Here is a 13,275-nt window from a genome sequence, read left to right on the forward strand (position 1 = left end):
CTTGGTTTCGAGTATGATGGTTCTCTGCCCTGTGACTTCACCCATAGCTCAAAGAAGATTGCCTGGTGGTCGCTGTTGGTGTACTCCTCGCTGACGCATCATAATTCGTTAGTCAGGACAATATCTGCGCAAGGGCATCTAATAGAGTGCGTTCCCTTGCATTTGTTTCTCTGCTTTCCCACTAACAGCAGTCCAAGCAAGTCACCGGCAAATACTTTTGGACTACGTCCCCTTGCGTCGATAACGAAATTGTCAAGCATTTCCTTGAATTCGGGCAGTGCCCGACTTGGTGGGACGCAACCGCTGTATACGTATAACCTGTTTATTTTCACCCAAAGAAAGTCGCTGGCTTTTAGAGTCGCAGTACATTGTATGGATTGTCGACTGCCATATCGTCGTTCCACCAGTCGAATCTGTAGTCCATACGCCACTGTGATTGTTTCTATAGGGTTTGCTAATGATGGCAATTTCCACCTCAGATTCGTAGCTTTAGTCGAGTAAATCCTGAGCGCCCCTGCAATGAGCTTTCCAAATCTTGCTGACATTTTCGCCTAGATCTCTTAGGTCGGGATCAGCTTTGATCTTTTTCAGTATCTCCGCGTAGGAAGAATTACCGTTGCTGAAGATCACAATTGGGGTGAATTCGCATTCCACCACCATTTTCGTTCCCCTTAGATTTTGTCGATTCGATTTTCGGAGCTGACACTGAGGGGTGGGGCTGCCTTCTCCCTTCCGTACTTTTAGTTCCGTTTTTCCGAACTATTAGTATGCATTTTTTCCTCTTTGACGCCTCCTGATTTCCCAGAGGACCCATATCTTTTTCCCGCACTCTCTTGTTTGGTGGCAGATTGACGGCAATGTGAGCTCTCACCATATTTTTTATAGCTTGGTCCACATTGTGCTTGATAAATTCGGACAGCTCAACTATTTCTGGACCAAGCTGTGTGAAAGTTAATTCCTCCGGATCAGCGCTCTGGTTTCCATGAGCCCCAATCGTTTTTAAATAGTCCTTCATTTTTGCCATTTATTGGCCTTCCCTCCGCTTTATCTTTTACGATCTTTGGCATTTGCGGAAATCTCAGAGTTGGCGAATTTCTCTTGAATGAGTCCTTTTCTTGATTCTGGGCTACCTCCTGTTGCCGATGCTCTTGAAAACATGCGTCAGTGTTGTTATCGATTTTGTCGTCTAGCGATCTGCTTTCGATTTTCGTTTCGCTTGAACACATCCTTTTCCAAATCTAAAACACTTGTAGCATTAGATGCCATCTTGCCAAGTAGTCCACCACCACAGGCACTGAGGTCAAGGGATATTGACGGCTGGGAGCCCGCTTGCTCACTCTCGTCGGTACCCGAGCCCCTTCACCGTAAGTTTAATCCTTCCCACTTGGCCCATAGTGGTTTTATGTTCTGAGTATACTTTTCATAGGATACTTACCAGAGATGAGCAAGCACTAGCCCATGCACAGTCAGAAAAGGAAAGTACATGAAGACGAATTAACACATCAAAATGTATGTCCCTATCTGCCACCTGGAGTCGCACCTGGTGAGAGATCTGGCAATTCCTCACAGGAGGGTATAAAAGTTCTGTATAGCCTTCTACACCTGCAGGTGGACCTTTCTAAGGAAATTGGTCTTCACCCGAGGATGGTTCTCTGGATGTACATAACCGTCGTTCGGCGCCTCCTAATGTATGTCTATTATGTGGTGGTCAGCGCTGAGCAGGAACTACAATAGACTAAAGCTTAATAGGATTCAAAGGACCGCGTGTACAGGTACTACCGGGTTTTTACACTCCTGCTCGGCAGATGCCCTTAGTGTATTTCTGCATCTCGTCTCTTTGGACTTCTATATTACGCCGTAGCACGTAGTGTTATTAGACTACGTGAGTCCAAGTGCTGGAAAGCCGATCTTTACGAGGAACGTTGCTGTGGGCTTTCCAACCAGGGCAGAGTGGAGAACCGGTAACGTGTTTCAAAGTTATCACACAATATTTTTCACCGACGGATCAAAGCTCGTGTGTGAAGTCAGCGTGGATGTTTTCTCGCATACACAAGGTAAAGCCGAGCCGTACAGTCTCCCAGAATTCGCCAGTGTATTCCAGACGGAAGTACTGGCGACACTGGATATGGAAGTCTATCGGTGGTTGTGGCATCATTCGAACCCAAGGCCTAATTTAGCTATTCTGACCGAAAACTAAGCTAAGGTTATCAAGGCTTTGTATTCAGCGACGGCCTCCTCCAGACTTCTAGAGCAATGCAGGCCACCGTTGAATACTCTGGGTGCCACGCTTAAAATCACTTTCTTTTTGTTTCCCGGTCATAGGCGAACTCATCACCTGCGCCAAGTCAAATACAATTTGGCCCTCCTATAAAAGGACCCGATAGCGAGGGAAAGCCCACCACTGTGGAATGAATTGTAATATTTTTTTTGAGTCCTATTAGGTTTGGCCTCCTCCGATTCCAGCATGGTTATTTTCTCCCAGAATTCGCTGACCGCGTTGATTGGGTGCAAGTCGCCCAATTTCGAAAGTGAAACACTTTAACTTTTGCTTTTCTGATTGCAAACCGCCCTCTGTACCCGCCTTGTCTAGTGTCTCCTCTTTTCGAATCAGTCATACTTATGTAATTTTCTATGAAGGTTCTAGGGGCTTATCATTAGTACCTACCGGGTAAGTATATGACCTAGCTGTGGTTGTTGCAGCAAAACAGCCAGAAGATGTGGAGGTTTACGCAACGGAAACAGTGAGAGCGGTAAAGTCCTGGCTAGAAAAGGCCGGGCTGACCTTGGCGGACGCGAAAACGGAAGCGGTCTTGATAACGAAACGCAGGAAAAATAATACTGTAAAAGTGGAGGTCGGTGGACATACGGTCGTATCAAAGCCGGCTATCAAATACCTGGGGGTAATAATTGACACCAAATTGAGTTTTAGGGAGCACCTAGAGTATGCATGCCAAAAGGCAGCCAGTGCCACCACGGCACTTGCAAAAATGTTGCCAAATATTGGTGGGCCGAAACATTGCCGGAGGTTGGTGCTAGCCGGAGTGGTGCGCTCCATCCTGCTCTACTCGTCGCCTGTGTGGGCAGAGGCGCTTGCAAACTCTCAGAGACGGAAGCAGGTGGACTCGGTTTACCGGCGGATGGCTTTGAGGGTTTGCAGTGCTTTTAGAACCACATCAGATGAGGCAGTATTGGTGGTGGCAGGCATGATCCCGGTTGACATTCTGGCCAAAGAAATGAGTGTCCTGTACAATGCAAGACATATGGAGGGGCATGCACAGCGTAGAAATGCGGCAAGGTCAGAGTCGCTTGATCTCTGGCAACGTAGATGGGACGAGTCTGCGAAAGGTCGGTGGACGCACAGGCTCATTCCCAACATTAGGGTGTGGCTTGAGCGAAAACATGGGGATACCAACTACCACATTACCCAGTTCCTCACGGGACACGGTGGTTGCTACAGGCAGTATCTGCACCGCTTTGGGTTGGATGACTTTCCGAACTGTCCCAGATGCGATGGCATACCGGAGGATCCAGAGCATGTGATGTTTCACTGCCCACGATTTGCGATGGAGAGAAGGAGCTTAAACCAGGTGCTGGGCAGGAGTGTGACCCCGGAGAGCTTGGTTACTGAGATGCTGGAGTCCGAGGAGAAGTGGCTTGCGGTTGGCTCCGCAATCATCCAAATGCAGGAGGAGTTGCTGAAAGAACAAAGAAGGAGGAAAGCTGCAAATAGGAGAAGGATGAGTGCCTAAGGGCAAACCTACCCCGCGAAGTAATACCTCAATGGTGGTCCCGCGGGGCTGGGGCTGGAGAGACCGGGGGTGGTTTTTAGTGGGTGTGAATCCCACACGCGCCCGCTGTTGTTCCGCCGTTCGGGCGGCGGAGCTGCGGCGGACGTGTCTTTGTAAGATTTTCCACCTCCGTGTACGCACAAAAAAAAAAAAAAAAGTATATACCCACCCCCCCACCCCCATATTGATTTGGAAACACAATCAAAGTCCGGCTGTAGTAACACAACTTTACTGTTTGGGGATTGAAGAATGCTAAGTCCACGTCCACTTGATGTCGGACCAGACAACTTGCGATTTCCTATGAGATCCAGTGTCTGCTCTTCTCGGAGAAGGAAATGTTGCTTGTTCGCCTAGGATTCTTTCTCCTTGATCACCTCCGAGTTCTTCATTTGGATCTTGGGTTTTTGGATTGCAGGGATTGAGGGAACTTGTCTCTATTCATGCGGACCTCCGGCATATGAGCAGCAAGTCTGGGAATCTTATTGTATGGGATTATCTTTAACTTCATGACCTTGCAGACGTAGCTGGTCTTAGCAACGTACGAACTCACGAACTGAGAAAACCCCTGAAGAACTGGTGGTTTGCCAACGGCAACTGACTCCCAGTTGTACCGCTGACGGGTTTCGTAGTGCATCCTTCTTCGGCCGACCGCAATCTTCTTGAGAATTTGGATGGTTTTCTAAAACTGGTTCTTGAGTTGAACTTCAGTGGGATACCGCTTCTTCACTGGCATTGTTGTTAGTTTTTGTTTCCTGGGGAGTCCTCGACGTGGATTGTTTCGGGGCAGGAGAACTGTGATAGATATTCGCTACGTTTAGTTCCACGAGTTCTCTCATTGAACCAAGGGTCTTAGCCAAATGTATCTAGATTTAGGGGAGAGGCGAGGAAAGTCGGATTGAAAACCAAGGTTCCTAGGCTAACGGATAATCGAATTCCGTTCTATTTGCATTAATGAGCAGAGTGCGTCGAACCGGTTGAGTATGTGGGAAAGCTCTGGGCTCCCATCAGCTCATCGGGGTTCTCTGGTTCGGCGAAATCTCAAACAAAGAACTTCGCCCATCTATGGACCAGATACCCATGTTGTCCAAAAGACTGAAGTGGCAGTGGAATTCACTATCCCAGGATGGCTAACAAGTGGGCCGCCCAAAAGCAGCCTGGTGGCAGAGTGTCCGCTTGTCGGAGTGTCGTTTATGGCAACCATATATATTGCCCCCTGCGTGTTCTTGTGGTTGACTTTACCGCGTAAGTCCTTTTGAATCATCCAGAGCCTTGCCAAAGTGCAGAATGTTTTTGAGTCTCTGTTTTGAAGCTGAGCATGTCTGTTTCGATTATGTGGCTGCCATGATGGAGAGATGGGTGGGTTTATTTCTAGGTCAGAGACCCCCAATTGCGCATTACAGCTTATATATTTACATTCCGCCAATACCTCTTAATTGTTCACCGTGTAATGTTCTTCATTTTCTTATTATTTTCAGATGGATCGCTACATCAAAATTCGAACCAACATATGCCCGTCAAGCATTCCCATGTTTCGACGAACCAGCCATGAAAGCCAAGTTCAAAGTAACTCTCTACCATCCAAAGACAGACGACTATCACGCTCTCTCCAATATGAACATCCTGGAAACTACCGACTACGACGATAATACCATGATGACTGTTTTCGCCCAAAGTGTCCCGATGAGTACATACCTGTCGTGCTTCATAGTGTCTGATTTCGAATTCATGAGCAAACCCATCATTGCTGAGTTTGGTAACGACTTCGAAATGAAAGTCTACGCTACACCGGACCAACTGGAAAAGGTCGAATTCGCCTTGGATGCAGGCGTTGGGGTTACGCAATACTATATCAGCTATTTCCAAATTGAATATCCACTACCAAAATTGGGTGAGTTGAATTGGTTGGCTCAATATATTCATTGATTGACGTGTTGGCCTCCTTAAGGGTCGTAATTCCAAATAATTGTTTCAGCATTATTTTTTTTTTCGGACTTCGCTTTAGTGGCTATGAGCTCATATAGGATTGCTCAGATCAAAGATGTCTCCTTATCGTTGGGTAACCCATAAAATGTCCGCCATTCTCGTAAATACTACGCTAGATTGACGCGTTAATCTTGGCGAGATAAGGTACGCATTTCAGGTCGAAGCCCCAGTAACGGGCGAAAATTTCTCGCGGTTTATTTATTAATAAATTAAATTATGGCACAATTATTTATGAGATAAGATGAAAACAATACGTTGTTTGCTCGAGATTATTTTCAGTTTGGGGCTATAATTTATTGTTTGGTGATTTCATTATCTCCTTCCATTAAAGCGGGAGAATTTACAAAAAGAGTAAAAGTGGTTGGCGTTGATGAAAGTGCATTATTCAATGAATGTTGAGTCACTGTGAAATGTAGTAAAGCGCGCATTTTATGGAATCAATAGGAAGTGACTGCGTTGGTGTCCGATCTTTGTCAGCTTTGTGGCAGTGGACTTTAAGCAAGCTGACCGTGAAGGAGATAACAAAGAAGCAAAAAAAAACATGAGAAAATGGGGTTGGTTGAACGAATGATGCTCAAGATAAGTTGATGGTAATCACAGCTTCAGGTTACTGGAAGCTGGAAAAACAGTCAAGTTGGGAAAGATCTGTAAATCTTTCATCAGTATGCAGGGAAGGCTATAGGTACCATTGGAACGGGGGTGGCCCAGAGCATATATTCTACGAGCATTTTTTGAGGATATACTTCTGGTATGGTTATTTGTGGTTTGCCTTTTTTTGAGTTTGAGAGTCCTAGGATCGATGTGTGGAGCTGCGTTTTGCAAGTGGTTTTGCATTCGCTGGTGAAAGTCCTGGGGGTTTAACGTGAGTACCTGTCGTGTGGGCATAATCCCACGGACCACTTTGGATACGGATTGATTTTGGGACCACAATCAAGGCCCCGCCATGACTAGCACAGCGGTACTGGCTTATGCTGAGTGCAGGATCAGCATTCATACCAGTGGATGCGAGGTCTATCTAACAACTCTGCCGCAACTAGGGGGTACGGCACCCGAGTTGTACAGCGCAACTCCACGCTGGAGTTTCGAGGAGCTCTGCCCGCGATGTAGGCCTAACCACAGCCACCATGAAACTCCGAACCGGCCAACCTCAAATAACCGGGTCGAGACACATCCTACAGGAGTTCTCCTGGAGCATATGCTCTCAGAGGGCCATCCCGGTTCCCATGGCACCAAATAACCTCCGGTGAGGCTTCGTCGCAGAGACACTTCAGATGGTTCCCTTTCAGACTCGGGTCTGATCGCCCTCCTCGAGTATGTGGGGACGGCACTCCCCAATGGGTTGCATTCGTTGGTATGAAGTCCGAGCCTAAAATCAGTATAAACAAATAAAACTGAGTTACTAGCGCCGCGTTTTTGGTTGTGATTACGGAATCAATCCACCGCCCGGAGGGGACCGTAGTTTTACGTACAGGTAAACAGGTACGGCAGATACACTCGTTGCGCCCCCAGGATCTTCATATGAAACGGGCAATATTACGCAAGTATGACCGATTCATCAAGAGAATAAAAGCATTGGTGTACTTCAGAGCAAAACCGGGGTGTCTGGAGATCCTTAGTAAGGTAGGTCAACACCGGATACCGGTTGTTGCGCCGTTGATGATTATCCCATTCATATCGTCCCAGGGTTTGAAGAAAGTAAAGAATGCTTACGGAGAAGTTCTGAAGATGCAAAACAAGTCAGAAATGACAAAAAAAAAATAGCGACTCCACCACCCGCGCAGAATCTAAAAACTTTAAATCTGACTATAGCGGCCAAAGAGAAAAAATCCACGACGAATCACCCGATCATTCGAAGTTTCTTCTGTCTCCGTTGTTAATGAGAGTCGGCGCTTGGGGTCCACTCCCTACATTGGCAACTTCCGAGCATTGTTATTGCCTTCTTCTTCAAATCGGTGAGAGGGCAAGCAAATACTATCAGCGTAGTCTAGGTATTTTAGAAAACATAGCATCGTCCATTGGACTCCTCTATTTCTCCCAGTCAAGCAGCATTAGGGTGTTTAGAGAAGAAGCTCAACGGCTGCCAGACTTGATTCATCTTTTGGTGAAGAGCAGCACCTACTGCGATGTCAGAGGCATCAACAAAAACGGCTAGGGGTGCATCTTGTTGAGGAAATGCCAAGAGTGTAGCATCAGCCAGTTGTTGTCGGGATTTATCAAACGCGCGACCAGCCTCTTCAGATCACACAATCTCTCGTGTGTCTTTTGTTTTGGGGCCAGACAAGTACGCCTTCAAAACGGACTGGTCTTGGGCGGCCTTGGGATGGAGACGATGATAGAAGTTTAGCATGCCCAAGAACCTCCGCAACTCCTTCACAGTTTTCGGACGCGGGAAGCTTGGAATCGCTTGCACCTTGTCTGGATCGGGCTGTATTCCGTCAGGGGAAATGGAGTGGCCGAGGAATCTCACCTGTGTCTGTAGACACTTGCATTTATCAACGTGTAGAACTAAACCGGCCTCAAGGAAACGTTGAAAAATGCACTCAAGATGGGTTAAACGCTCAGACTCTGAGGAAGAAGCGATTGAAACATCGTCGAGGTTTCGCAGGACCGAGTGGATGAATCTTTGAAAGGTTTGCGCCGCAGTGCACAACCCGAAAGTCATCCGCGTGAACTCGAAGAGTCCAAAGGGTGTTCATATTGCCGTCTTTGGAATGTGCTACAGGGATTTGGTGATACGCCTTGGTTGAATCCAAGGTCGAAAAGATGCGGCAGTTTGCGAGATGATGTTCAAATGAATTGAAGGGGATGCCGGTCAGGAACGGTCTGTGCGTTTAGCCTTCTATAATCCCCACAAGGGCGCCATCCGCAGTGGGGAAGACCAACAGCTGTCTGAACCCTGTTGGATAAGTTGCTCGAATTCTTCCGTGCAATAGCCAGCTTCTGGAATGGTAGAGGACGTACCTTTGAAAAGATAGGGGAACCAGTGGTGTTAATGTGGTGCTGCACATTGTGCTTCACTGGTTTAGAGAGACTAAATTCGGTGGTAATCTGGCTGAACTTTTGGAGGAGTGCTCGAACACGAGAGTCAGTAATGTCCTCCAAAAGTACGGAAAGATTGTTGTTGGGGTGTAATGAGATTCTGTCTGACGAGTTAAGATTAGTTGTGGAGTCTATAAGGGACCTGTACTGCAAGTCCACTAGCAACCCATAGTGATACAAGAAGTCTGCGCCTAAAGCCAAGAGTCACGTCCACTTGCCTGTAACCGTAGGTGTTGATTCGCGAGAAATTTGCCGCCGCAAGCTTTAAAGCTTGTGGGCATAACCGTTGGTTCCGGGGTACAGGAAGAACCGAAACCTCCGCACCACTATCAACAAGATAACTGCGCCTGCTGTGAGGGTAATAAAGAGACTATGATTGATTTCTGGAATGTGCCCACGCTCCTCGCCAACGGTAGCGAAGGTCCACAGAATGCTCGCTTTCTCCAGCTCGAGGGAGGATTACAACAATATGGTGGGACTCTGGAGAGTACTCCTCTTTCTTTTCCCTTACTTATAGCAATGTGCTTTTGTACTCTAGAAAGCCAAGTGGTAGCAGGTGCGACTTCGGTATCGTGTTGTTTCGGACGGATATTGCAAGGTGCGCTCTCTTGGCTTGGAAGCCGATTTCTGACAGGACTTTGACTGTAAGATTCCGACTCAGGTTATATAGTGCAATGCACCAATGGAGACTTCCGACATCGTGAAGAAGGATGCTTTCTATGAGCAGTTCGCTGTCAAAAAGTATTTTCGAAGCCATGGCCAACAAAATTCGCGATTGCGTGCGTTGGATACGCAAGTTGCTCGCTCCATTATAACCCTCCGCCCCCAGCTGAAACCACGCACGGCTATTGCAACTCAGCTGGCCCAAGTGAAAATGAATGCATCACACGGTTCTCTTCCTGTTTGCGCTTTCTTCCTGGAAGAAAGGCTTTAGCTCGATGACTTTGAAGGGGTCCTCGCGAGGTAGCTGCTGTAGTGGGAGACTTTCGTTCTAAGTGCATGCGTACAGGAGTCGTGAACCATGTTTTTCGCGTGGTTGGCGGTAGGCGGAGGCTTCAGATTTCGCGTTGCGTCCTGGAATCGACGCACCAACCCGGTGCTTTTCAGTACCGACCTAATGTCGAATATAGGGTAACATCCGCGGGACTTGCAACAAATTCTTCACGATTGGTTGTCTGGAGGCCATACAGAACGAGTGGCAGGACTTGCGGCCAGAGAGGGCGTCTAGGGCCATTATAGCTGCCTTCAGCGTCCTGTGCCACCGTATCCCGTTTGACTACGGGTAGTACGTGCTTGTCCGGTGGCGTTTGATCTCTGCAACACGTGACCAAGCGTCAGTAGCTACGTTATCTTTTTCAGACACGTGTTGAATGTCGAAAGTGAACTGTCTGATGAAGCTCAATCGTCGAAGTTGACGAGAGGACGGTTTGTCGGGCTTTTGTTTCTATGGACACTGTGATCGGCCTGCCTTCAAGGGAATATCCGAAATATTTAATTGCAGCGTACGCGGCTAACAACTCACGATCTTAAGCTGCTTAGAAAAGAAGCCTAAAGGTTGCCAGATTTGCTTGCTAGCAGCATCTACGGCAGTGTCTGAGGCATCGTCGAATATGGCTAGGGGTGCTTTTTGAGGGAATCTCAGAAGCGTAGTATCCACTAGTTGTTTCTTGGTCTTCGGTCCAGGCAAGTAGGCGTTAAGGATCAACTGATAGTAGGCGGCTTCGGCCAAGAAACGAAGGTGCGAGTTTAACATGTCCAAGTGCCTTCTCAGATCCTCAACTGTTTTCGCAAGCGCTAAGCTCGAAATCGCTTACATTTTGACTGAGTCCGGTTGGATGTCTTTAGGGGTAACATGTGGCCGAGGGGCTTCAAGGAGACATTGGAAAATACACTCGAGGTGCTCTATGTGCTTGGGCTCAGAGGCAGACACGAAACAAAAGCGGAGGTTTCACAGCACAAAGTGGATGAATCACTGAAGGTTTTGCACCGCATTGCACAGTTCAAATGTCATCCTATTGAATTTGAAAAGTCCGAAAGGTGTGAAAATTGTTCTTTTTGGAATATCTTTGGAAGCCATAAAGATTTGATGATATGCCTTGGCTAACTCCAAAGTGGAGAAAATACAGCAGTTTCTGATTGAGTGCGCAAAATCGTGGACGAGGGGAGTGGGGTCTCGGTCTAGAATCTTTTGGGCATTTAGATGTCTGTAGTCGCCACAAGATCTCCCATCGCCATTGAGCTTAGGGACCGTGTTAAGTGGCGAAGACTAATAACTGTTTGAAGGTCTGCAAATGCTCTGCTGCTTTTCGTATAACTGTGAGCTTCGGCTTTTCTAAAGGATGCACCCTAGAAAAGATAGGAAGTGTTAATGTGGTGCTGAACCTGAGCCTGTCAAGCATAATGACAGGCTCAGAAAGACTACGTAATGTATTTTTGAAGAATAGTGCGAATACGTGGGTCGACAATGTTTTCAAAAGAAAAGTGCTGTGTGAGCAGGATGAGATTTTTCCTGATGACCCGGGGTTTGTCTGGACGCCATTGTAAGTGTCAATTTTCGGAATTGTAGGTCAACTAGGTCACCAATATCAGGATTGGTTAGCGAAACGAGTTGTATTTTGTTGAGGCTTCTGGCGCAGTCCCGGGTTGCTTTTGGGGAACCGGGATTTCATGATATCTATGTTGCTGTTGACCTCCTTGGAAACCCACTTAATCTGCTCCGTTTAATGCTCTTTAAACAATTTACCTGAGCAAAGTAGCTCAAAGTTTTTGATTTGGTTCATTTCAGATATGGTTGCGATACCTGACTTCGTATCCGGTGCTATGGAACATTGGGGGTTGGTAACTTTCCGTGAAACTGCTTTATTATACCACAAGGATATCAGTTCAGCGATTAACAAGCAACGAATAGGATCAACGGTAGCTCACGAGTTGGCGCATATGTGGTTCGGAAATTTGGGTAAGCGAAGTCAATACATTCCTTATTTGGTTTCTTATAATTCTGATTTATGATGTTTTTAGTTACAATGAAATGGTGGAATGATTTATGGTTGAATGAGGGTTTCGCTACTTATATTTCATACAAGGGATTAAATGCAGTTTATCCTGAATGGGGCATGGTAAGTCCCTTAACGGTTTTATATCTATTCAAGGCTGTTTTTCCCGAGATGTCCCAGACACTCATAATCTAATCTTTCTTCCCTTTTAGCTCGATCAGTTTCTCACTTCCGACCTGCATGACGTATTGAAAATTGACGCCACTCTAGCATCTCATCCAATTGTACAAACTGTCGAGAATCCTGACCAAATAACTGAATTATTCGATACCATCACATATTCTAAAGGTGCTTCAATTATTCGTATGTTGGAAAGTTTTGTAGGTGGGGAAATATTCAAGCAAGGAGTGACAAACTACTTGAAAAAATTCAGTTTTTCAAATGCTGTAACGGATGATTTCCTCACGGAAATCGCTGCATTAGTTTCGGAAGTTGATGTGAAGTAAGAAGAGATTTTATTGAATATTTGATGTTTTTTGGATGACGAGGTATATTCTACTCTTTTCAGACACGTCATGGAGACATTCACATTGCAAATGGGTGTTCCAGTGGTTGAAGTTAAAAAAATTTCCAATACTCAGTACAAACTGACGCAAAAGAGATTCTTCTCGAACCCATCGGATGAGCAAGGATCGTATGAAGATTCGCCATTCAAGTAAGTTGAATTGTTGTTTTGAGGAAGTTTTTTTTTAAACATTAGCCTAGTGAGTTGGGACTGCAAATTTCGAAACTTTACTGTTACCGGAACGTCAACAATGCCCCGGATAGGGGCTGACACCACGACTATAACCTTTGGTTATCGAAAACGGACTATAATTGGTCTTTGGAATGTGCGCACCCTCCTCGACAACTGTGTCGAGGGTCCCCAGAATTCTCGCTTTCTCCAACTCGAATGAGAATTCCAGTGATGTAAGGTGAACAGCGAATAGTGAAGTAAGATGATTTCATTCTAGAGAGTACTTCTTTTCCTTTTGTGGGAATGTGCCTCAATGGTAGCAGATACGAATCCGGTGTTGGATTGTTACTGACGGCTTTCTCAAGGTGCGCTCTCTTGACTTGGGAGCCGGTTTCTGACAGGATTCTGTGCAAGATTCCGGTCCAGGTTAAGTGCTTTGCGCCAACGGAGATTTCCAATGAGAAGAATGTTTTCTATGAGCAATGACACGCAGTTTAGGAGAGGCTTCCTAACAGTGATATTGTAACCGCGCTGCGTGATCTAAATGCCAAGGTGGGCTCTGGGAATACCTTGCTCGGACATGTGGTGGGGAAACATGATCTTGGTGACCGTGTTTTCTGGATGTGCGTAAACAGAGCGGCGCTGATATCGGCCCCGAAAGGGGCTACCATCTGCGCCCGGAGAGCTGGGACCACCAAGCTTAACATTGATCATTTAACTAATCCAGCTGTCGCTC

The 13,275-nt window shown here is 46.5% G+C and overlaps 1 protein-coding gene across 2 annotated transcripts in view; it reads left to right on the forward strand.

Annotated features, from left to right (window-relative positions):
* The window catches only part of LOC119650966 (glutamyl aminopeptidase-like), a 68,690-nt gene that overhangs the window by 51,736 nt on the left and 3,679 nt on the right, over positions 1–13,275 (forward strand). For both annotated transcript variants that reach the window (XM_038054222.1, XM_038054221.1), the window contains 5 exons: positions 5,264–5,676; positions 11,596–11,766; positions 11,829–11,926; positions 12,016–12,305; positions 12,372–12,518. In XM_038054222.1, coding sequence (XP_037910150.1) covers positions 5,264–5,676; positions 11,596–11,766; positions 11,829–11,926; positions 12,016–12,305; positions 12,372–12,518 — 1,119 coding nt within the window. The remainder of the gene's footprint in view (positions 1–5,263; positions 5,677–11,595; positions 11,767–11,828; positions 11,927–12,015; positions 12,306–12,371; positions 12,519–13,275) is intronic.

The sequence above is a fragment of the Hermetia illucens genome, chromosome 3 (assembly GCF_905115235.1).
Source record: "Hermetia illucens chromosome 3, iHerIll2.2.curated.20191125, whole genome shotgun sequence".
In the NCBI taxonomy this organism is placed as follows: Eukaryota; Metazoa; Arthropoda; class Insecta; order Diptera; family Stratiomyidae; genus Hermetia; species Hermetia illucens.